The sequence below is a fragment of the Vulpes lagopus genome, chromosome 8, assembly GCF_018345385.1.
Source record: "Vulpes lagopus strain Blue_001 chromosome 8, ASM1834538v1, whole genome shotgun sequence".
NCBI lineage: Eukaryota > Metazoa > Chordata > Mammalia > Carnivora > Canidae > Vulpes > Vulpes lagopus.
Window position 1 is genome coordinate 133384879 of NC_054831.1, and position 23460 is coordinate 133408338.

General features: G+C 53.7%; 1 protein-coding gene across 3 annotated transcripts in view; it reads right to left on the minus strand.

Annotated features, from left to right (window-relative positions):
- Window positions 1–23218, minus strand: part of TNFRSF8 (TNF receptor superfamily member 8) — a 43254-nt gene extending 20036 nt beyond the window's left edge. Inside the window, exons 1-7 of one of the 3 annotated variants that reach the window (XM_041768188.1) lie at window positions 23130–23218; window positions 19892–20008; window positions 13392–13544; window positions 10207–10300; window positions 9684–9844; window positions 6785–6901; window positions 3345–3497 (exon numbers count right to left, since the gene is read on the minus strand). In XM_041768188.1, coding sequence (XP_041624122.1) covers window positions 3345–3497; window positions 6785–6901; window positions 9684–9844; window positions 10207–10300; window positions 13392–13479 — 613 coding nt within the window. In that variant the 5' untranslated portion in view covers window positions 13480–13544; window positions 19892–20008; window positions 23130–23218. Of the gene's footprint in view, window positions 1–3344; window positions 3498–6784; window positions 6902–9683; window positions 9845–10206; window positions 10301–13391; window positions 13545–19891; window positions 20009–23129 lie in introns of those variants that run through there. The other 2 variants (XM_041768187.1, XM_041768185.1) reach the window with 2 other exon arrangements.
- Window positions 23219–23460: the final 242 nt, after the last annotated feature.

A 23460-nucleotide genomic window follows, 5' to 3' on the forward strand; every position in this document is an offset into this window, starting at 1 on the left:
TGCCCCAATAAACAAAATCTTTAAAAAAAAAAAAAAAAGGACTGTCCTTCTCTAAGTGGAGAAGGTGGCCCCAGTGCTCCCTGGGTGCCTCTGGACCTCTGCATGTATCATACCTCCCCTTAGCCTCCTCCTTTGTCCCTGGTTTAGTGACCCTCCCCTTTTCCTCCTCCTTTAAGTCTGGAGGTGAACAGAAGGTATTGTCTAGCCCCTACTTAGTCTGCCTGTGTTCTCTGGCAAGGGCCACTGAAAGAGGAAAAAAAAAAAAAAAAGAAAAAGAAACTACCCACTCTTAATCCCAACTTAGAACTAAAAAGGGTATTATTTACCAGACAGAAATACTTCTCTTTAAATCCAAACACCTGATCCTTGGGCCATGGGAATGACAATGGTCTTAGCATCAAGGCCAAAATGGATTCTCTCTTTGTGCATCCAGTAAGTGCTTAAAATCTGATGAAATTTTTATCTTCATATTTGGAGTGTTAATTTCTTGTCAGCTTTTTATTTTCCCTAGAGTTAAAAACGATGTGCCTTCATATCATCAAGTTTCTCAAACGTACTACTCCTGAAGTTCGCTGCAATTCTTTCATTCATTCCTGCAGACGAGACAACTGACTGGAGCCCTCCTCCATTCATCTGTTCTTACCTGGCTCAACTGGTCTGCAATACAGCTGTCATTCTGGGACTCCTCTGCTCTCCTGGGATAGAGTCACTAGATAGAGTTTTCTAGATTCAGGGCTTTTTTGTTTTTAGCCCCTCATTTAGCCAGATAACATCTTCAAGTAACTTTCTGAGAGAAGACACATGAGGGAAAATCTTCCTGCACTTTTACGTCTGAAAATGTTTTGGGCTTTTTTCTGCTTTCAAACTTAATTGTATCCTAATCAAATAGAAAATTCTAGGTTCACAACTAAGGAGTTGCTGATGTGGTCTGGTAGAGAGTACTCCAGGCTGGAACTCAGGATCCTCGTGGTCCAGCTCCAGCTCTGCCTGAATGATTCTCTCCATCTGTAAAACTAGGTGGTAAGGTCAGATCATAGGTAGTGGCAGGCTTTGAATTGGCCCTCAAAGACGTTCTGTGCGGCCAGCACCGTGACCATCTCCTGGGTATTTACTCATGACAGACAAGAGGATACGTTTTACACAGAGTTGTACAAGAATTTTTGTGATTGCTTTATTCATAATAGCTCCAAACTGGAAATAACCCAAATGTCTGTCAACTAGAGAATAAATACATCTTTTATGGTGTGGGTCACCTTCACTCATCCTGCTCTGCTCTTAGTAGGTCCTTTCGATCTGAAGTCTCATATTTTTCAGGTCAAGTATACAAGGAAAGTTGGGGCACTGCTGTGGGTACAAGGCCTGGAAGCCACAATGACCAGGTCAAGAGGTCCATGAGAAATGAGAATGCAGAAGACCCAAGGCTTGGGGTACGGGGTGCGTGGAGGGAATTATGGCACTTCTGCTGACATGAGGCCTGGAGCGCACCAGTGTCCCTACTGGGAGGGTCACACCAAGGTGATCACCAGATCCAGGCTGGGGCTGTGAGGCTGCCCAGGGACTGTCCACTTTGGGGCAGGGCACAACCAGATGGCCCCATCCATGTGTCCTGCTGACAGAGTGCACAGTAAGAGCAAGAAAAAGCAAATGCAGCCACAAGAAGCCTCCTTCCTGCAGTGGCTCCCCAGTGCCCTGACACCAGCAAAGCTTAGCATCATGTTCACTAGGGGAAACCGTGGAAAGTCCCGTCCTTTACTGCGCAGCCGGTGGCTGACGGTGAAGTGAGAGCTGAGAGGCAGTACCTGGTACCAAGCACACTTTCTAAAAGCCTTTTTTTTGTCCTCTTCTCTTATGGTCTCTTTTTCACAGCATTCTGTTCTCTCTGCCATGGATGCAGCAAGTTCTTGAATTTTTCTGTAGAAGCTAATTTAAATTTTTAGACTTCTATTCCTATTTCTAATACAATTTCTATTGCTTCATTCATAGTCAGTTTTTCTGTTAATGTGTCTTGCTATTCTTTTTCACGCTCCTGGTTTTGTCAGTCTGAAGAGCTTTACTGCTCACTCACACTTACTTAGAAGGAGTGTGAATATTCCAGTAGCTGGTGGGGTCTCTTCCGCTGCGGTGGTAGCATGTCCTTTCCACAGCGGGTCTCTTCCCCGAGGAGGAGGTCCACCTGGGAGACTCTGGGCCCGTGGTGGGGAGCGTGGGCTGGCACTTCAGGGGGACTTAGCAGGGGTAGCCTATCAACAGGCTGTACCCCCCAAATACACACCCCAAGAGGGCTTTACACCACGGTGGCAGCACCGCACCAGCAGCCCTATGTTTCTCCAGATACTCCTTCAGCGTCTGCAGCCAAGGAGTTGATGATTTTCACCAGAGGATGAAAACCCAGGCACCATCTGTTCACACTGGTCGGTGTCTGTGGAATACCATTGTCCCGAGTATTTAGTTTTTATTTTCAAGATGAAGCTGCAGCGCACTGCATTTTTCAGTTCTCTGCTTTGCTCCCATCCTTCAGTTCACTGCCTGCCCTGAGCTCAGAGCTTCTGTGGGGTCTTAAGAGCAAGTTACCGCTTACTTTTCCTGCAGCATTCATGGAGCAAACTCCAGGGGCAGCTTCCTTCTGATTTCATTGGTCACCACCCTTCCATCTGTGCTCCACCTTCTAGAAATTTGTTGAAATCTCTTATGTGCTGATTAGCCTCTCCCCCCACTCCCCCACCATCAAGAGTATGTATTTTTCTGCACTCTGGCATATGTCTACCACCTTATTTTGTTTTCTCTTGTTGCCCTTTTTAAAGTAAGTTCTACACCCAACATGGGGTTCAAACTCCCAACCCTGAGATCATGAGTCACAGGCTCTACCGAGTCAGCCAGGCATCTCAAATGTCTACCACCTTGAGTTGGAGCCATCTTCAAAAATTTCATATTGCTCTATCTTGAGTCAACGAAATGGCCTTTCAAACAAGTCAAGATTTTACTAGCCTAACAATTTCAGAAGGAAGAATTTTTTTAAAAAATTATCAGAATCTCTTACCAAAATGCCAAACCTAGATTTTTTTTTAAGTTTATTTGTATTTTTTAGTAATCTCAATGTGGCGGTTAAACTCACAATCCCAAGATTAAGTGTTACATGCTCTTCAAACTGAGCCAGCCAGGTACCCCCCCCCCAATCTAGATTTTATTCCACTTACCTGATATAACTGTTAAAACAAAACCAAGGCCCAAACCTAACCTATAGTAACAGCCAGGGCTGAAGATCATTTGCCCAATTGGGGGTGCAGAGAAGTTCAGCTACAGGAGCACTGACTTCAGCCCCTTGGTTGGAGGTGCAGAAAACTTACCCTGGGGTTTGGTGACCATCCCTGGTGGGCAGATGGGGTGGGTGATACAGCGAGCACAGGAGTTGGTGGCTGAGGTGGCACAGAACATGCCAGGCCGACATTCACAGACGCGAGAGGAGTTCCATGTACAAGGAGTCTTCTCCACCAGGTCATCTAAGGGACAGAGAAGGGTCATGAGGAGGGATCTGGAATGACAAGGGCAGGGGGTCCAGAGAACCCCCAGGAGGGCAGAGACGCATTTGCCCAGAAGCAAACACGCATGTGACTATTCTGTTGAGCAGATCTTTTGGCATGCTCAGAACAGGCCGAGTGAAAGAAGGCAAAAAAAAAAAAAAAAAAAAAAAAAAAGCATACTATATGATAATACTGATAGAAAATGCTAGGAAGTGCAAACACTTCCACAGTGACAGAAAGCAGAATGATTGCCTGGGAATGGAGGCAGGGTGTGCACACCGGTGGGAGAGATGATGATAAGGAACACAAGCAAACTTTCTGGGGAGACCATTCATCATTTTCCTTGATTGTGGTGATGGTTTCACAGCTGCACACGTCAAAATGTACCACGTGGCACACTTTTCACATGTGCATTGCACTGCACGGCAATCATACTGCATTAAACGTGTTAAAAGAAAATAATCCAGAGAGCAGGGTGAGTGGGCATGGGTAAAGATGAAGCCACACTGACCATGACTTGATAAAATTCTTCAAAACTGGGTGAAGTCCATGACCATTCCTGATTCTACTTCTGAATTTGTTTGAAATTTTCAATAATGGGGCTCCTGGTGGCTCAGTCCGTTAAACATCTGCCTTTGGCTCAGGTCCTGGGATCGAGTCCCATATCGGGCTCTCTGCTCAGTGGGGAGTCTGCTTCTCCCCTGCCCCTCACCCCACTCGTGCTCTCTCAAATGAATAAAATCTTATTTAAAAAAAAAAAGAAATTTCCGGGGATCCCTGGGTGGCGCAGCGGTTTGGCGCCTGCCTTTAGCCCAGGGCGCGATCCTGGAGACCCGGGATCGAATCCCACATCAGGCTCCCGGCGCATGGAGCCTGCTTCTCCCTCCGCCTGTGTCTCTGCCTCTCTCTTTCTCTCTGTATGACTATCATAAATAAATAAAAATTAAAAAAAAAAAAAAAAAAAGAAAGCCCCTGGCTACCTGGGGCTACTTTTCTCAAAAAAAAAAAAAAAAAAAAAAAAGAAATTTCCAATGATAAAAAGGGTTTTTTCCCCAAAATAAAAGAAGTATTAGAGGTTTTATTAAAAAAAAAATACTACAGTAATGCACTTACATGTGCTTGGGAATATTTTATGCGCTCTAAATGGGTGAAAAATAGTCACCACGTTAGTAGATGAGACAAATGTGACTTGCTCAGGAGGACTTCTCTCAGTCAGCAGGATACTTAAGAGACCTCAAATGGTAAAGGACCTCACAGCCTCTTCCTGAAACCTCCAGAGAGTGGGACCTGGGGAGGATTTGGGGAATTTGCGTGGAGGGCAAGAGTGAGCTCAACAGTCAGAGAGAGGACTTGGGACAGTGACAGCTATTATCAGGATTATAGCTAGTAATATCATGAAGTGTGCACAGGGCAGTATTAATACCACGGAGTGGGGAGGACACCCGCATGGATCAGTTAAGCAGCTGACCCTTGGTTTCAGCTCAGGTCATGATCTCAGAGATGTGGGATCAAGCCCCATGTGGGGCTCTGCGCTCAGTAGGGAGTCTGCCTGAGATGCTCTCTCCCTCTCCTCCTCCTCCTTCCCCACTCCACGCGCGCGCACACACACACACACACTCTTTCTCTCTCTAAATAAATAAATAAAAATTATTAAAAATATCTTGAGAGCAAGCAAGGCGGTAGCAATACCACCAAGTGCATGGGGTACCATTCTTAGCCCTCTGCCCAGATTAACCTAGTTTAACCTATTTAATTCCTACAACAGCTCTCTGAGAAAATGCTATTACCATGCCCATTGCAAATGAAGAAACTGAGGCACAGAGACGTTAAGAAACGTGCTAGTGTTTCCAAGCTGCAAACTTAGAGCCAAGATTCGAACCGAAGCTCCTGGGCTCCAGAGTCTGCTCTTACCCCCGTAGCCTACCGACTGCTGCACAGGACTTTTGCCCTTTCAGCTGAAGGACTTCTCGGACCCAGAGCCACCTCTTGTGTCTCTATCTGACCTGGTGGCTACGACAGATTGCATTTTTTCCAAAAATGGCCAGAACAGCATTTCCAGCCCGGTGTGTTCTTCCAGACCTCTGCCACTTGCCCATCGAGAAGCCTGATTCCTCGCTTTCCACGGACTCTGGTGGGGTTCGTGACTACCTCAAGAGGCACAAACTGGCACAAGTCACGCCGTGTGACTTCAGAGGCAGGTTCAGAGAAGGGACAGGGCTTGCCTGCACCCCTGCCCCATCCTTGGGGTCCAGCGCCAGGCCTTGGGGAGGCCCCACATGAGCCACACAGAGGCTGACAGGGAGAACAATTGAGGCCCCTCGCAGCAGCAGGCACCAGCCCCAGCCCCAGCCCCATGAATGGAAATGCTTTCAGAGGATTCCCACCTCCGTCTTCACATTTTACAGCTGAAACCCCAGACCCGTGGAGCAGAGAGCGGCCACCCCACAGCACCGCGTCTGGACTCTGACCCGTGGAACTCTTTAGTACAGTGAATGGCTTGTTGCTTGCCACCAAGTTTTAGACAACTTGCTACGTGGCTTAGTACCTGGAACGGTGGCCCCCAGGAATAACAAGCAGCGTTCTTTCTCTGGCCTCGACTTCAGCCAGGATGAGAAAGCAACCTTGGACGAGGACACGTAGTCCCGGTTCCCCTCTCTGGTGGCCTCTGTGAGTGGGCTGGGACCGCGACCAGCCAGGGCCTTCCGGGGCCTGGCAGCTTCCCCTGCCCTGCGTGGCCCTCACAGACGTCGTGGGGCAGCTGGTGGTGCTGTGAGGCTGTGGTGAGCTGGCCGCGTACACGGCAGTCACCCGGTAAGTGCCTGTCTACAGCACGCTCTAGGGGACAGTGCAGTGCGACCAGAGCCCAGAACCTCCACGTTTAAACTCCCGCCCTGCTGCTCTCCAGGCCTCGTGGCCTGTATGAGGCCTCCGCGTTCCCCTCTGTACAATGGGGATAATCGTAACCTACGCACCCCAAGACAGCTATGCAAAACGGTGAGACCAGTTTGGAACGGGTAGATGGTAACGAAGGTTTCCTTGCAAGAGTGAGCAAATGGAGCTCTCTGAGAGGCGGTCACCACCACCAAAGCCCCTCAGTCGACAGTGGGACTCAGTAAAGGCCAACTGCTCAGAGACATCAGTGAGGCGAGCTAGGCTCCCGAGGGCTGTGCAGCCCCAGGACGAACTCAGGGTTCCCCACCCAGGTCCTCAGCCAAGAACCCCTGCTCCCAGGAAGCTGCCCCTGGACGGGAGCCCCAGGCCCTCACCTCCAGAGCAGCTCACACAGGCCTTGCAGCGGCCGTCCCGGTCCAGGTAGTAGTCGGGCTCACACTGCTTCCCGCAGTCGGAGGACCCCTGTGGGCACAGCTGCTGCGCGGTCAGCCCTGGGGAAGGAAGCAGAGAAGCTCCAGGCCGGGCCGCCAGCCCATCTCCGCACCCACTCGCCACCCCCCCCCCCCGCCCCCCGGCTCCATGGCCGGCTCCCGAACTCCACACATGTTGCATCAATCTTTCAGACAGAGTCCTGAGCCCAGAGAGGGAAGGAATATGCCTAAAGCCACAGAGGACAAGAGCACTAACTGCCCCCCGATTCCAGTCTCTTCCCTCTGCAGCCGGCGTGGCCACTATGCACTCTCCCCGGCCTCACTGCTATGTCAAAACCCGGGGTGGGGGCAATTTCCCTCTGAGATCAGACGTGAGGCAAGGATGCCTACTGGCCCCAACATCTGCTTGGGGTGGCACCGGGGGACCAGGCAACGCGGGAAGGCAAGGAAAAGAGTGAGAGTAGCAGGGCCCAGAGAGGAAGACATCAGGCTCTCATGGATAGACGGCGTCGTTAGGTGCACAGACAACCCAAAAGAATCGGCGGATCTGTTATAGGACTAACAAGGGAGGTTAGCAAGGTGCTTGGATGTAACACTATCACATCAAAATCAACTGAGCGTCTACATGTTTGGGCTGAACCATAAGAAGCTGCTACCCTGACAGGTGAGGCGGCCACACGCTGGCTGTTCACATGGTTCAAAACAAGACCAACAATGAAGAGTTAGAACACAAAACACCGAAACACTGGAAGAATACCATTCCCATCATCATCAGAAACACTGCCACAAAGCTGTAACTTTCTCTACACAGAAAATGGCACAATGTTATTGGGAGAAGAAGTTCAAGCGGGCCTGAGCAAAAATAAATACATAAAAATAAAGGAGCTCTAAAGAAACGCAGGGCTTTCCCACATGCTGGGTGCTGTAAAGATATGGATTCTCTCTAAACCGATCTAAGGATTTGATGCAATCCCAATCAAAATCCCAAAAGGATGTTTTATGGAATATGAAAAGCTGATTCTAAAGTGGATGTAAAAATGCAAATAACCAGGACGCCCAGATGGCTCAGGGGTGGAGCGTCTGCCTTCTGCTCAGGGCGTGACCCCGGGGTCCCGGGATCGAGTCCCACATCAGGCTCCTGCATGGAGCCTGTTTCTCCCTCTGCCTGTGTCTTTGCCTCTCTCTGTGTGTCTCTCATGAATAAATAAAATCTTTAGGGAAAAAAAAAAAAAAAGAAACGCAGATGACCAAGAAGAGTCAGTCCCACGTTGAAGAACAGAAGTGCAGAAGTTGTTCAACCATCCATTGTGACTTAAGGAAAAACTACAGGATTGGAGACAGGATGGCATCCACACGGACTAGATGAAAGACCAACGCAACAGAACATCAAGCCCAGGATCAGACCCGGGCACCTACACACCTTTGGCTCACCGCAGAGATGGCATGTAAAACAGTGGGGAAAGGACAGTTTGATAAAAGGTGCTGGTTCGACTGGACATCCAGGTGGACACTTTCAACACGGCCACTGCTTCACACTGCACATGAAGGCCAAGGCAGACAGTGGATCTAAGCGTGAAAGGCAAAATGCTAATGATTCTAGAAAAGAAGTGCAGATGTCTTTGAGACTTGAGTGGAGAAAAAGATATAAAGCAGTCCATAAAAAGCACCAGCCACAAAGAGAGATGGAGAGATGGATCTGTGTAACTATATTAAAATTTTTTAAGATTTTATTTACTTATTTGAGAGAGAGAGAGAGCGCGCGCGTGAAGGCGGGGAGCAGAGGGAGAGGGAGGGGGAGAAGCAGACTCCACACTGAGCAGGGAGCCTGGTGCACGACTGGATCCCAGGACCCTGAAATCATGACCTGAGCTGAAGACAGATGCTTAACCGACCGAGCCCCCCAGGCCCAGTGACCACGTTAAAATTAAGAGCATCTCTTTAGGGGCACCTGGGTGGCTCAGTGAGCTGAGCATCGGACCCCTGATGTCAGCTCTGATGGAGAATTCTCTCCCAGTCCCCTCGCTCACACGTGCACACGTGCTCTCTCTCAGATAAATAAAGTTTTAAAAATAAAAAGACAGCATCTCTTTAGCAAAGACACCATAAAGGGAACGAGAAGGCAAGCCACCGGGTGGAAGGAGGGCTTCTGGACTCCGCTACAGGAGGAAGGGCTCAAACCCAGCATCCTAAGTCTTAATAAGAAGTCAACTAAGGGGATCCCTGGGTGGCGCAGCGGTTTGGCGCCTGCCTTTGGCCCGGGGCGTGATCCTGGAGACCCGGGATCGAATCCCACATCGGCCTCCCGGTGCATGGAGCCTGCTTCTCCCTCTGCCTGTGTCTCTGCCTCTCTCTCTCTCTGTGACTATCATAAATAAATAAATAAATAAATAGAAGTCAACTAAGAACACAAACCCCAAAGAAATGAAAGCACACAGACTTGTTTTTTCATTATTCATTACAGCCAAAAAAGAAACCACCCAAATATCCAAAAAGTACTAAATAAACAATGTGTGGTATCCCCCACCACGGAAGGCTACTCAGTAACAAACAGGAGTGAAGAGGGGGCCCATCCGTCGTCGAGGGACTCAGGAGGACGTCAAACCGACACCTGCTCCCTCGCAGGCACCTCAGCGTCCGGCACACAGGCGGCCGTGGAACGAATGACCTCTTCCATTATCTACTCTGGCCCTCAAAGCCTCAGCCCCAAGAGACCTCGAGACCCTCTTCTCCCCGGACCGAGAAAGACCACAGCCCAGAGCCCCCTGCCTGGATGCCACACGCAGGTCACCCACCGAGACACTGTTGCCCTGGGAAGCAACCACCGCTCCCCTGGAGAACTTACCTAGGTCTGGACGGGGCTTCTGCGCAGAGGGAGAGGCGGTGGCCCTTGCCACTTTGGGATCATCTTCCGGGGTGAGGGAAGCACCCCCTCCAAGAAGCGTGGTCCTGGCCCTGGAGCTTGCTGAGGAAGTCAGGAGAGGCCTGGCCTGCGGGGGGGCGCTGCTGGGAAAGAAGCCAGAAATGGCACCGCCAATTCTCCTGAGGGGCAAAGGGAGGTCTGTGCCCAAGGGCAACCATTTCTGCAGAGAAGGGGTCCCCAGCCCTCTGCCCACAGCCTCTGGCAGCCCCACTGTCAGCTCCTGGGAGCAAGACCTATTTTCTAGGCCCTTCTCGTATGTGCTCAGGGAAGACTGGGCGCACGGTGGCACCTCGAGGGGCTTATGGGCTTGACAGAGAGGCACCCTGAGGTCCTGACACCCCGAGCTACAGCCCACCCACACCACAGCCAGCTGGGCTCTGGGGACCCCGTGGGCCGGGGCAGCCCCACGCCACACTCAGCAGGACGGGAGAGGGCCGGGAGTCACCTGGTGGGGGCCTGGCAGGCTTCGGGGCTGGTGCTGCAGTCAGGGCTGGTCGCTGGGGCAGGCAGCTCACAGACAGTGTCCCTCTCTGCCGTGCCTGCAGGGGAGGCAGCAACGTGGGGCTGACAGACGGCACCGAGGAGCCTGAGACTCGCCGAGGAGCGAGACGCTAGGAATCGATCTTACCGCCCCAACCCAGAGTTTGGAATGAGGTGCTTGGAACATGCGGCAGCCACGTTTGGGGGTGCCCACCTGACCTGCCCAGTGTCCCTTCCCCATTAGGATAAAGCCTCCAGATTCTTCCTGGGAACAGTCTCTCCAATCTCCGCATCTGTGTTCAGACTCGAATCCCTCCCACAGACCAGCCTGGACCAATCAATCCATTTGATTCCCCTGACGCTGATGAACGGGCTCAGTGATGGGCACATGACCCAAGGCATGCCCGTGAGGTGCAATGCCAAGGTTCTGGTTTTGGTTGTGGAAAATGTAGGAAGGAGAAGCCGTCCTTCCACTGGGGTTGGGAGGGAAGCAAGCCGGGAGCTGCTGGTAGGTATCTTACGGACACCTACACTGAGGGATCAGAGAGGAGAAACGGGAAATGACAGAGCTCCTGGATCCAGCCGTGCCTGACACTCCCCAGAGCTAGGCCAGACTTTGCCGCTACATGAACCAAAAAAACCCAAGATTTCTGTTACGAGCAATTCCCGAAGGATACTGGGTGCGAGCAGAGTAAAGAGGAAAACACACAGCACTTCCCACACGTGGATCGGAGTTTGCCGGCCACCTCTCATGTCCTCGCTGCGCCCATCACAGTGCGCGCTATACGGTAAATGCCTAATAAGCGCGTCCTTTTCCCCAACTGGACTCCTGACTCCTCGCTGAGGAAAGCGCCCCGTGTGGGATTATGATCTGAAGGTTTCGGTGGAGGCGGCGTGGGCAACGCGGCTGTGTCTCGTGCTTCTGCCTGTGGCAGGATGACATCCAAGCCCGGCTCGGACGCTCCCTGCTCTGTGGTCCTGAGCAGCGAACCCGCCATCCTGCACCCCAACTTCCTCAGCTGGAGCAGCCACTTCAGCCTGCCTGACGGAGTTCTGAGAACTTCAGGAGAAAACACCTAACGGCAGCTCTGCACGCGGCTGAGCTCGGGGCTGACTGTGGCGCAGAAACCACCTCCCCTGGCCCGGCCGGAGCGCGGCCCTGCGGGAGCAGCCGGGGAGCCCACGAGCTGGCCAGCCGCGCTGTCCCAGAGAAGTGTCTGACGGGAACCGCACACGTTCTTTGAAACCTCCTAGTAACCATAATTTTAAAAAGTAAAGAGAAACACGTGACGTTAATTCGTTTAGCGCGCTACGCCTAAAACACGCCAGAAGGCGATCGGCGTAAACATCCTCAACCAGCTGCTCCCCAGCGCCGTACACTAAGCGCTGGACATCTGCGCACCTTCCACCCGACCGCGCATCTCAGCGCAACCGGCCGCCTCCACACGCTCCACGGCGCGGGGGACCAGTGGTACCGCAGGCTGGGGGGCGGCCGCGGGACGCCAGCCCAAGGGCCTGGAGGCGGGGCGAGCCCCCGCGGCGGCTGCAACACAACTCCAGATGCACGGGCTCCCGGGGACAACTTCGCATCCTAGACGGAGCCCGAAGCCCAGGTGGCTGACGCCCCGCCTGCGCCGGCAGGAAGCGCGCTCCTGCACGTCCTGCACGGCCCTCAGCTGAGCGCTCTGGGACCCCAGCCCAGCAGGTCTGCCGGGCCCCAGGGCCTCCCGCGAATACCTCTGCGGAGCAGACTCTGTGCCTGGCCTTCGGGGAGGCAGCGCGGGGGTGACCGGGGCCCGGCGGGAGGGGAAGGAAGCCACAAACGGTCGGATCCGTGTTTGTGAGGGGCACGGAGGGACAAGACGCCGCGGGGCAGTCGCGCCCCGTGACCAGGCACAGGAGGCCTCCTGAGGAAGGGAGGTGCGGACGGAGACCTCGGGCTGGGCAGGGCTGAGCCAGCGTGTCCCAGAGGAACAGCGCGCTCGAAGGGCCTGGGAGGAGCGACAAGCGCGCACAGCCCGACCCCAAAGGCGGCCCTAACCCAGGGGAGCCAAGACAGGAGGGGCGCGGAGGGTGAGCGGGGGTGGGAGGAGGACCACGTCCTGGAGCCCGCCTGTGGGAAGACGGAGCGGGCGTCCCCTCCCCGTTGCTCCCGCCACGGCCAGGCACACGCCGCGGGCACACGCATCAAACGAGGAAGACGGGCGGTGAGTCCCCGGGTCTTCTGTCGCGCGCAGCCCGCAGAACTGCCGTTATGGTTGCAGTGACGACGACGTACTGAAGTGTTTGTTCAGCAGGGCGTGAGCGCGCCAGAGAGGGGCGGCATTTGCCGGCATGAATGACAGGAGGAAGTGGGGTGGGGGGTGGGAGAGAGAATTGGGGGGGCAAAACCTATGGGACTGGGAGACAGGCTGGCTGTGGGGTGTGGGGGGGAAGGAAAGGACGGACGGCGGCGGAGAGGGTGGGGGCATGGGGCCTGTGAAAGGAGCAGGCAAGAGGTGGGAGGGTGGGGGCCGGGTGGGGGCACTTTACTCCCTGCGACCCCCTCCTGCCTCCTCCCCAGCCTGGGGGGCTGCCCCACCGCCCTTCGGCCACGCTCCAGAGCCCACCCACTCCACATGCCTCCCTTCTGCAAGGCGCCCTCAGTACCACCCACACGGGACCTGAGTGCTTGGCCTCCTTTCTGGCCACGAGCCTCCTTGTATCATCAGAAAATTAGAAGTCCAGAGAGGGTAAGGAATTTGCCTAAACTCATGCAAGTGGGAAAAGAAACTCGGTTCTCAGCAACTCTAACTCCCAACACCTCAAGAGTGGGGAAACCAGCCCTAATCCTCGGAGGAACTCCTAGGACAGAGACCCGAGGTTTGCTTCTTGTTTACGAGGCATCAGAGAACTTCTGCCCTGAGCCTCACACCAACCCCAGACCTCCTCCAGGCGGGCCTGTGCCTCAGGCCACCAGGGTCCCTCTGAGCCTGGGACACCAAGTGCAGTAGCTGGTGCACCTACGGAATCTCGAGGGAAGGCGGCCATCTGTCCCACAGGACTGAAGAAGTAGGAGGTCGAAGGTCACTTGGTGATCTGGGGCAGGGGCAGGGGAGAGGCACACTCTGGCACAGACCTTAGTGCTGGGCTGAGGGTGGGGATACTCACCCTGGAACCTGACAACCATCCCTGTCGCGCAGATGGAGTGGAAGATGCAGCGGGCACAGCTGTTGGTGGCTGATGTGGCACAGAACATGCCGGCCCGGCACTCACAGACACGGGAGAAGTTCCCCGAGCACGGCACCTTCTCCACAAGATCCTCTAAGGGACACAAAGAAGGGTCATGGGGGACAGAGGGAAGACAGGGGAGGGGATCTAGAGAACCCTCAGGGACACTTTGGCTCATGACGGAGGACGCCGCTGTGGCCTCCCATCGGGCAGGAAGCTGGTGCCCTCAGCCCTTCTTTCCAGAGTGTTCCTGCAATGAGGGCAAGAAGGCAGGCGGGCCAATGAGGCAGCCTCCACTTCCACACCCATATCCCTGGACATCATTACAATTGTATTAAAAAGAAACTAATGCCCCCACTTTAAAATGGGCCAAAAAAAAAAAAAAAAAAAGACATGGAGGAACCATAAATGCACACTGCCACATGAAGGACGCCAGTCTGAAGAGGCTACATGCCATGTGACTCCAACTTGGTGAACATTCTGGAAAAGACCAAACTATCGAGACACTAGAAAGATCAGTGTTTGCCAGGGATTAGGGAGGAGGGTCCCAAATCTAACATTCAGGTCAATATTGCTCATAATGGCCAAAAAGTAGAAACAACCCAAATATCCATCAACCAACGAATGGATAAACAAAATATGGCATATCCCTCCAATGGAATATTATTCAAAGCATAAATGACCTGTGTTACAACACGGATACACTTTGAAAATACCGCCAGGTGAAAGAAGCCAATCACTGAAAGCCATATACTGATGGCTTTGAAATGTCCAAAGTAGACGAGTCCCCAGAGACAGAATGTAGATTAGTGACTGTAAGTGAGTGAAGGGGAACGAGAATTGGGAGGATTGGGGATTCTTTTGGGGGAGGTGGAAATTTTCTGAAGTCAGATAGTGGTGGTGGTTGCATATTGCGAACATGGTAAAAATCACCACATTGCACATCTTTAAATAGTGAATTTTAGGAGCACCTGGCTGCTGAGTCGCTAAAGCACAGGACTCAATCTCAGGGCTGTGAGTTCAAGCCCCACACTAGGTGTATGTAGAGCTTACTTTGAAAAATAAGTTAATTTTTAAAAATAAATAAAATGGTGAATTTTATCTCAAGTGAAAAAAAAAAATCACTGGTCTAAGTACTCAGCAAATGCAAACATTCCTGTGGAAAGAAACACAGGGCATCCTTGGTCAACCAGAAATGGTGAAGAGTTCCTGAAACATGGAAGGCTAGTGGGTTGCATGGAAGGAGGAGCCCACAGCCCAAAATAACCCAATAGGATTATTCCGGGAGAGGCTCCGGGGTGGAGTACTCCCGTCTCCGAGGGGCTACAGGGCAGGGGCAGGCCCCAGGGAAGCCGAGACGGAGTGACACAGGAACACCCACATGGGTCAGTCTCCTCACACTTCTCCCCATTTATGTCACAATCCAGAAGCCAGGCATCTCCCTTAGGGACGTGCCCTGGGGCTGGTCATTCGTGGGAGGAAGAGACCCTGCAGACCCAGAAGACCAGCCACTCCAGAACACCCCCCCACACCGCCGTGGTCAGGTACAACGGGCAGGACCAGAGGGTCTCCAAAGGTGAGAAAAGCAGCACCAAGAAAAAGTTGCTCCAAACTCAAAAAGAACTAACTCTCCAAAGAGCAGATAAAAGACAAAAAAGAAATAGAACAAGCCGTTAGCATCAGTACAACTAATATTCTCAGGAATTCTTAGCTATTAAACAGAATCCCCTGGAGCTCAAGGAAGGAAAGGAAGGAAACTGAAGTCATAAAAAAGGAATCTCCCAGAGAACAATGCTGCATGCACCAACTCCTTTCCTGCGGGCCCAGAGAAAAACTACGTTTCCCAGCGTGCCTTGCAGTGGGTTTGGGTCATGTGACAGGATTGTAGCCAAGGAGATGTGGGCAGAAATGCTAAGGGCTTCCCCCGGGGCTGGCCCCTAAAACCTTCGGGGGAGGCTGTCCTACCCGCTCTCCCATGCTACAGTGGCCCCAGGGGAGCCCCTAACTCTCACCTGCATCCCAGAAGTGGTGCTGAAGAGAGAATAAAATCCTGAGAATTCTAGAAAATCTAAGAGAGGCAGAGGACAAAGAGTAGGCATCCCCAGAAAACTCAAGAAAAAAACCCTAAGAGTAGCAGCCCAAACATAGTATGACAGGCCCAGGGAGAAGTGGGAAAGTCAGCGGGACTTGCTAACTTTCGGAACGACAGGCCCAGTGGAAACGAGCAGAGGCCCCAGGAGTGGGGTACACCTCTTTTCGGGCAGCAGCAGCTCTGGTAATGCCTGTCTGATGGAAGAGAAGACAGATCCCTGCCCCAGCAAGGATGACACCTTCTCTGGCTGCACTCTGCCTCCCACCCAAGCCCTCAGGCTCCTAAAACCAGTTTCAGAAGTAACACTCAGGATTCCTCAAGAAATTAAACAGGATGACCACATCCAGCCATTCCACTGCTGATATTCGTCAAAAGAACGGAAAGCAGGGACTTGACCAGATACTGGTAGACACGTGCATACAGCAGCATTAGTCAGTCACAAGAGCTAAAGGGTGGGAGCAACCCTAGTGTTCATCAACACGAATGGATAAACAAAATGTGGTAGAGCCATCCAGTGGCTTTATAATACTCTAATACTCTACTCTCTAATACTATTCTGACATTTGCTACAATGTCTTGAAGACACTATGCTTGGTGAGATATGGCATTTAGGATTCTACTTATATGAACTTCCAAGAGTAGTCAAAGACACAGAGAGAGTAGACTGGTAGCTGCCAAAGGCAGGGGGCAGCATGCTAGGGAGCTAGTGTTCAATGGGCACAGAGTTTCAGTTCTGCCAAAGTACAAGTTTTGGAGCTGGAAAGTGGTGACAGTGTTGTTGCCAAAAAAAAAAAAAAAATGTGAACGCACTTGATGCCACTGAACAGCATACTTAAAAATGGATACGATGATCAATTCTATGTTATGTGTATTTTACTAAAGTATTTTTGAAAAGTGACACTCAGCCCCCAGCTGAAGCTCCAGGCAGAAAAGACAAACCAGAGCCCAGGGAGGTGAGGCAGGTGTAAAGAAGCCACACTGTATCAGGGCAGAAGGAAGGCAGCAACAGAGCTGCTCCACCTGCTATGCTTACACGGAAAAAGAGTAGACAACTCTGCAAACTACTATAGTAAAGGAGGAAGGGAGGGAAGAGGGAAGACAGAAACAGAAAGAAAGGGAAAGTTCCAAAAGACAGAAATACATTTTGGAAAGACAAAGAACCCAGTCTAAAACAGAAGCAATCCCAAGAGTGCTTTACTATAAAAGAACTTAACAATATGAAGTCAGCGAAGGAAAGACTCAAAGAAAAGATAATCTTTTTTTTTTAAACTTTTTCTTATTATTTATTTATGATAGTCCTATATATAGAGAGAGGCAGAGACAAGGCAGAGATAAAGGCAGAGGGAGAAGCAGGCTCCATGCACCGGGAGCCCGACATGGGATTCGATCCCGGGTCTCCAGGATTGCGCCCTGGGCCAAAGGCAGGCGCCAAACCGCTGAGCCACCCAGGGATCCCAAGAAAAGATAATCTTAAAACGAAAAAAAGGATGGGATAAGAAGGAAGACTAGAGAGCTAAAGAAAGCAAGTGGAGATGCACAGCACCACCAATAAATCCAATAAATAAATTACCAGTGTCCTGAGAGCCCTGGTGACACCTGGAAGGCAAGCAGCAGAAGAGATCATAATGAAGACTGAGTTCATGGCACAGAGAAAGCATTGAGAGAAAAACCAGTGAATCCAAGATAAAGACGAAGATACTAATGCAGTTAAAGACGACAGGGAGAGGGGCTCCTGGGTGGTTCCGTTGGTTAAACGTCTGCCTTCAGCTCACGTCATGATCTCAGGGTCCTGGGATTGAGCCCCAAGTCTTTAGGCTCCTTCCCTCTCCCTCTGCTCCTACCCCCCTGCTTGTGCTCTCTTTCTCTCTTTCTCAAATAAATAAATAAAATCTTAAAAAAAAAAAAAAGACAGGGAGGAAAGGCAAACACAATCAAACATAAGGATAATTGGCGTCCGTAAAGTTGACATTGAGATATATATTTAGTAGAAATAAAAATCCAGGTTAGTTTCCCTAAAATGAAGAAAAACTAAACTGCAGATAGAAAAGACATTCCAGGGGCATCTGGCTGCCTCAGTATGTGGAACATGAAACTCTTAATCTCAGAGTCGTGGGTTCAAGCCCCATGTTGGGCACAGAGATAAGTTAAATAAAAACTTTTTAAAAAAAGACAAAATAAGACATTCCAGGTACCAGGAAGAATCCTTTCCAAATAATTAATCTCAAGGCATATTCTGGTAAATTTTGAGCTCTGAAGATAAAGATTATTCTTGCAGTCATCTACAAAGGGGCAAAAAGAAGGCGGATAGCAGACTCCTCCACAGCAATATTCACCACACAAAGACAAAGCACCAATGCCTATAAAGCTCTAGGGAAAACAGGTTTCAGGAATAATCATATACCTGCCCAAGTTGTCATTCGAGCACACAGGCAAGAAACATTCCCAAACATGAAAGAATCCCCTGAGGGATGTGCAAAGATGAGTCCTTCCTGAAAAATCCACAGGTCAGTGAAATCTAACCAAGTGATAAATCAAAATGAAAATTTCAGGAACAGAGAAACTGTCATCAATGTACTCAGGGTGCACAATAAGTTTAAATAGCAAAGGAACTGAGGATTACAGAAAATATAAACACCATAGACAATAACAAAGTTAAAAAAAAAAGTAAGTAATAAAAGTCAGGAAGAGGACAGGGAGGCAGCAAGCTAATTACTTAATTTTTCATTACAGGAAGCCAATTTACTCTGTCCTATCCAAAAACTGAAACAAGCAGAACATGATTTTACCACAAGAGAGTTTTATTCTTTTAATGACTTCCAACTACTTCTTGATTTTCATAACCTCTTAATTTTACAGGGTTTTTTGTTTTGTTTTGTTTTTTTAGAAACTGCTCTCTTGTGATTATTTTCACTTTAGTTTCTTCTTCCTCTGATACACTTGAATAAAATCAAATGTAATCACTTGAACACCATGAACAGTATGTTCCCATCCTCTTTAAAAATCCCTTTTCGGGAAGTCCCGGTGGCTCAGCGGTTTAGCGCCGCCTTCAGCCCAGGGTATGATCCTGGAGACCCGGGATCGAATCCCATGTCGGGCTCCCTGCATGGAGCCTGTGTCTCCACCTCTCTCTCTCTCTCTCTCTCTTCTCTGTCTCTATGAATAAATAAATAAATAAATATTTTTTTAAAAATAAATAAATAAATAATAAAAATAAGTAAAAATCCCTTTTCTCCAGGCATAAGCATCTGCCTTCAGTACAGGTCATGATCTCAGGGTCCTGGGATTGAGCCCTGCCTCAGGCTCCCTACTCAGCAGGGGTCTGCTTCTCCCTCTCCTTCTGCCCCTCCTCGCCTCTCATGTGTACACTCTCCAATAAAATATTTTTTAAAATCTCTTTTCTGCACATGCGTATGGCTGTCGACCTTCCCATTCTTCTCCCCTCTATACAGAGATACAGAGGAGTGTCGGTCAGACATCCAACCAGGGGGAAGGGGCAGAGCTGGCTTTCTTCCTCACATCTCTTGATGTGCTTGAATGTTTCATAATGAACGTCCGTAACTCTCACTTAACACGAGGCAGTCATAAGTCTTAAAAACTTAAAGATATACCAGAGAAACGCTAACACAGATGAAGAAAGGCAATGTGAATATCAAGCAAAAATGGAATTAAGACAAACACTGTAAGGAGCAAAGAGGTATATTTCTTGCTGACGAAAGGTCTAACCCACCAAGAAAACACGGTATTCATGAACATCACACCTAATAACATAGCTCTGACATCAGACAGCAAAAATAAATAGAACACAGTGAAAACCTGATGGAAAACAAGCACAGGGGAGGTGGACTTTACACATCCATCTCAGATGTCAGCCTTTGGGAAGGTGACAAAGGATAAAGAAGAATGCAGAAAGCTATGTTATTTCGGGGAACTTAGCTGGCTCAGTCCACAGAGCATGTGACCCTTGATCTCAGGGTTGTGAGTTCGAGCCCCACGCTGGGCGTGGAGATTCCCTAAATAAACACTTTTTAAAAAGAATGCATAGGGGCACCTGGGTGGCGCAGCGGTTTGGCGCCTGCCTTCGGCCCAGGGCGTGATCCTGGGGTCCTGGGATCGAGTCCCGCGTCGGGCTCCCCGCATGGAGCCTGCTGCTCCCTCCGCCTGTGTCTCTGCCTCCCTCTCTCATGAATAAATAAATAAAATCTTTAAAAATAAAACCCAACACCCCCACCCCCCAGCCGCCGGCCGCCGTCTACCGACTCGCTGGCGCAGAGGGCTGCAGCAGGCCCGCCCCGAGGCCGCCGTCCGCCCTGCCCGGCCCCAGCCCCCGAGGCCCCGGCGCCGCCCTCACCTCCAGAGCAGCTCACGCAGGCCTTGCAGCGGCCGTCCCGGTCCAGGTAGTAGTCGGGCTCGCAGCGCTTCCCGCAGTCGGAGGGCCCCCGAGGGCACGGCAGCCGCGCGCTCAGCCCTGGGGAAGGAAGCAAGAAGCTCCAGGCCGCCGCCCCGGCCCAGGCCCCGGCTGAGCCCCCGGGGCCCCTGGCGCCCCCCGCCTCGGGCTACACCGCCTGGCGGCGCCGGGCCGGCCTCGCCGGAGGAAGCCGCACAGGCCCGGGAGCGCGGAGCGGGGACCCCTCGCCCGAGGAGCCAGGGCGGCCGGACTGCGACGCACGCACAGCGGCCGGCAGTGCGAGTCCCAGGCGCAGGGACGGGAGGCGCACGCGGCCCACACCCACGGCGAGGGGCGCGGGGACCGGGCGCCTCCACCCGCCGGCGGCCCGGCAGCCCCGACGCTTCCCACCCACACCGAGGCCAGCGGGCACGTGGCCCAGGCGGGCCAGTCACTATACGTCATCCTTCACCATGGGCACGTGACCCAGGCGGGCCAATCACAATACATCATCCTTGATGGACACATGACCCAGAGGAGCCAATCACAATGCCTCATCCTTCACGATGGCCACAAGACCCAGGCAGGCCAATCACAATAGGTCATTCTTCATGATGGACACGTGACCCAGACGGGCCAATCAGAATGCCTCATCCTTCACGATAGCCACATGACCCAGACGGGCCAATCACAACACCTCAGCCTTGGGACGCCCGGGGGGCTCAGGGCGTGACCCCGGGGTGTCAGGATCGAGTCCCGCATCGGGCTCCTACGAAGAGCCTGCTTGGGCCTCGGCCTGCGTCTCTCGTGAACAAATAGATAAAGTCTAAAATCTAAAACAGACAAACCAAACCGCCGCGAGGAGCAAGCCCCTCTCTTTCCTGCTGGCTCGTGGTGCGAGGCGGTTTGCGGCCGGAGCTGCGGCGCGGCGGGTGCACGTGCCGAGGAGGAGGCGTCGGGGAGGCAGGCGGGGGCGGGGGCGGGGGCGGAGCCACGGATGCTCGAGGGCGCCCCCCGGGTTCGGGGCGCCTCTGCCGGAGCCCTGGGCGCGGAGAAGGTAGGAAGGCGGGGCCCTGGCACGGCTCGTGCCGCCTCGTCGCGGGGGACGTGGGACGCGGCTCGCAATCCCGAGCGGGGTCACCGCGGAACCTGCTCCCCGGGCATTGGGCTGCCTCGAGAGGCAGAGCCGCCGGCCGCTGCAGGCCGCGGTCCGGGAGCCCGGGGGCACCGTGGGCCCAGCCTGAGCTGAGCGGGCGGGAGGACGTCGGGGCCTCCCGGGGGAGACGCTGCGGCATCACCGCTGTGCTGTGCGGTCTTGATTCCCGAGGGACGGATTCATGCGGGGCCTTTGAGCTCGCGGCTGATGCAGGGGGGGGGGGCCTCGCGCAGGGCCAGTCCCCTGAAACCCACCCACGGACACGCGGGGCTCCCGGCCCCAAGGTAAGGCCCTGCTCCAGGAAAACATGTAAGAAGCTCTCAGAAATACTGGCCTGGTGGCTGCCACCCCCTGGCTCAGAAAACCTCGGCAGCTGCCCGGGGCTCTCAGGAAGGTACATGCAACCCCAGCACCCCTTGCCTACAACTCTGGAGGGCGTCCCGCGGCCCCTACGATCGAGATCTGGGTCCTTACCGTGGTTACGGGTTCGGCCCACCTGCGGCCCTTTACCATCTCAGGTCAAGCTGCACTGGAATCCCCATGTACCCCAAAGGGGCCATGCGCCCTTCTGACCCCAGGACCCTTGCACAAGCTGCCTTTTGCCAGGGACGCGCCTCTTCCCTTTCCCCTGGGAAACTCTTGCTCCGCCTTCCCGTCACTGTCAAGTTGTCGCTTTGTCAACAAGTTGGTCAGGGCCTGTTACAAACCGTCAGAGACCACGTAACTGGCTCTCCTACACCTGAGGCTGCTGTGATCTCCTCGACCTACACGTGTAATCGCATTTATTCGTGGGACAAAGCGTCTTCATATCTGAATTCCTCCCCTGAATGTCCGCTCTTCAAGGCCGAGGCTTTCCCCCGGGCTCCGAGGCCAGCACATGCCCGACCCCGTGTGCCCTGACCACGTACCCAGTGTGGCCGCAGCCCCACGCTCCCGGCGCACCCACCCGGCTCCCAGAGCTCACACCAGGGCTCCAGCGGCCGGCCAGGCCCCTCCTCCAGCGCCCTCCTGTGCCCTGGAGCCTACGGGTCCTCCCAGAGGAGGCGCCCTCACCCCGCGTGTCAGCGGGCCAGCGACTCGAGGACAGGGCCCTCACGGGGTGGGAAAGCTCACAGGCAGTCATGGGCGGGCCACAGTCAGGACGCCTGGCGTCCTTATAGGACGGGGGACATCTGGGCTCAGACACTTGTGCCCACGGGAGCAGCCACTAGAGACCAGCTCCCGCGGCCACCGGCCAAGGCTGGGCCACGGCCTTCGAGGGGCTCGGCCCCTGGGCTCCGGAACCGGGGGCACATCTGTGCAGCAGTCCTCACCCCGCAGGTGGCCCTTGGGGACGGCGACCCAGGGTCGCACACGAGGGGCCTGTGCCCGGACCTCGGCACTGCCTGGCCACGTGTCTCCCCGCGGGGACCCTGCGCAGCCAGCCGGGTCAGGACGCGGTGCATCCCCTGCTGGGACGGTCCCCACCCGCTGCATCCTGGGCACCAGGGCCTGGTTGGGGTGAGCCCGAGCAGCCCCCGCCCCGCCCCGCCGCTGTGGCCCATCCGCCCAGACCTGGCGCTGCCCGCAGCCACGGGGCTGTCACCCGACTCATTACTGACAGGCACCTGGGGCCGGGCACCCAGACGTGCGGAAGGCGAGGTGCCTGCTCCCGAGGGCTCGCCCCGCAAGCGGGGGGCAGCAGGCCCACGGAGCCACGAGCGGGTCGGTGTCCCATGTGTGCACACGGGGAGAAGGCCGGGGCCGGGGAACCGAGGGCCCACCCAGGTGCCCAGGGGAGGCGCGGGGTGGGGGGAACCCTCCAGGCACAGCCAGGTCGGTCATGCAAAGGTCCCGAGGTGGAGCCCCGGCCTGGGCCACGAACAGGAGGGCCCGGGGCTGGAGCACACAGAACCCACAACCCGGCCCGGAGCCCCGCTTCCCTCCCGACACCTCCTCCGTCCTCCCCTACCCCCTACCCCCTTCCTCCTCCCCTGCCCCCTCCCTCTCCTCCTTCTCGTCCCCCTCCTCCCCCCCGCCCCCCCGCGCACCCCCCTGTCCACCTACTGCGCGGCCTGGATCCACGTTGTCCCCCAGCAGCGAGGCAGGCCTCAGCATCCGCAGCCACCCCCCACTCTCCCTGTGACCCGGGGGTGAGTAGGGCAGGAGGAGGGGGCTGGTAACCCCCACAGGGCTCCCCGCTGACACGCTCTGCCCTGCGGTCAGCACCAGGGAGTGGGGAAGAGCTTGGGTTTCTGAGTCAGCCCCGGGGGGCGGGGGGCACAAGGCCGTGGGAAAATCTCTGAACCCCGCCATTCCAGGTTTCCTCTCCGGGTTCCCTGCCGGGGTCCCACGAGCCAGCGCGGCGAAGGGCCAGCTCCGTGGGCGCTCGGTGTTG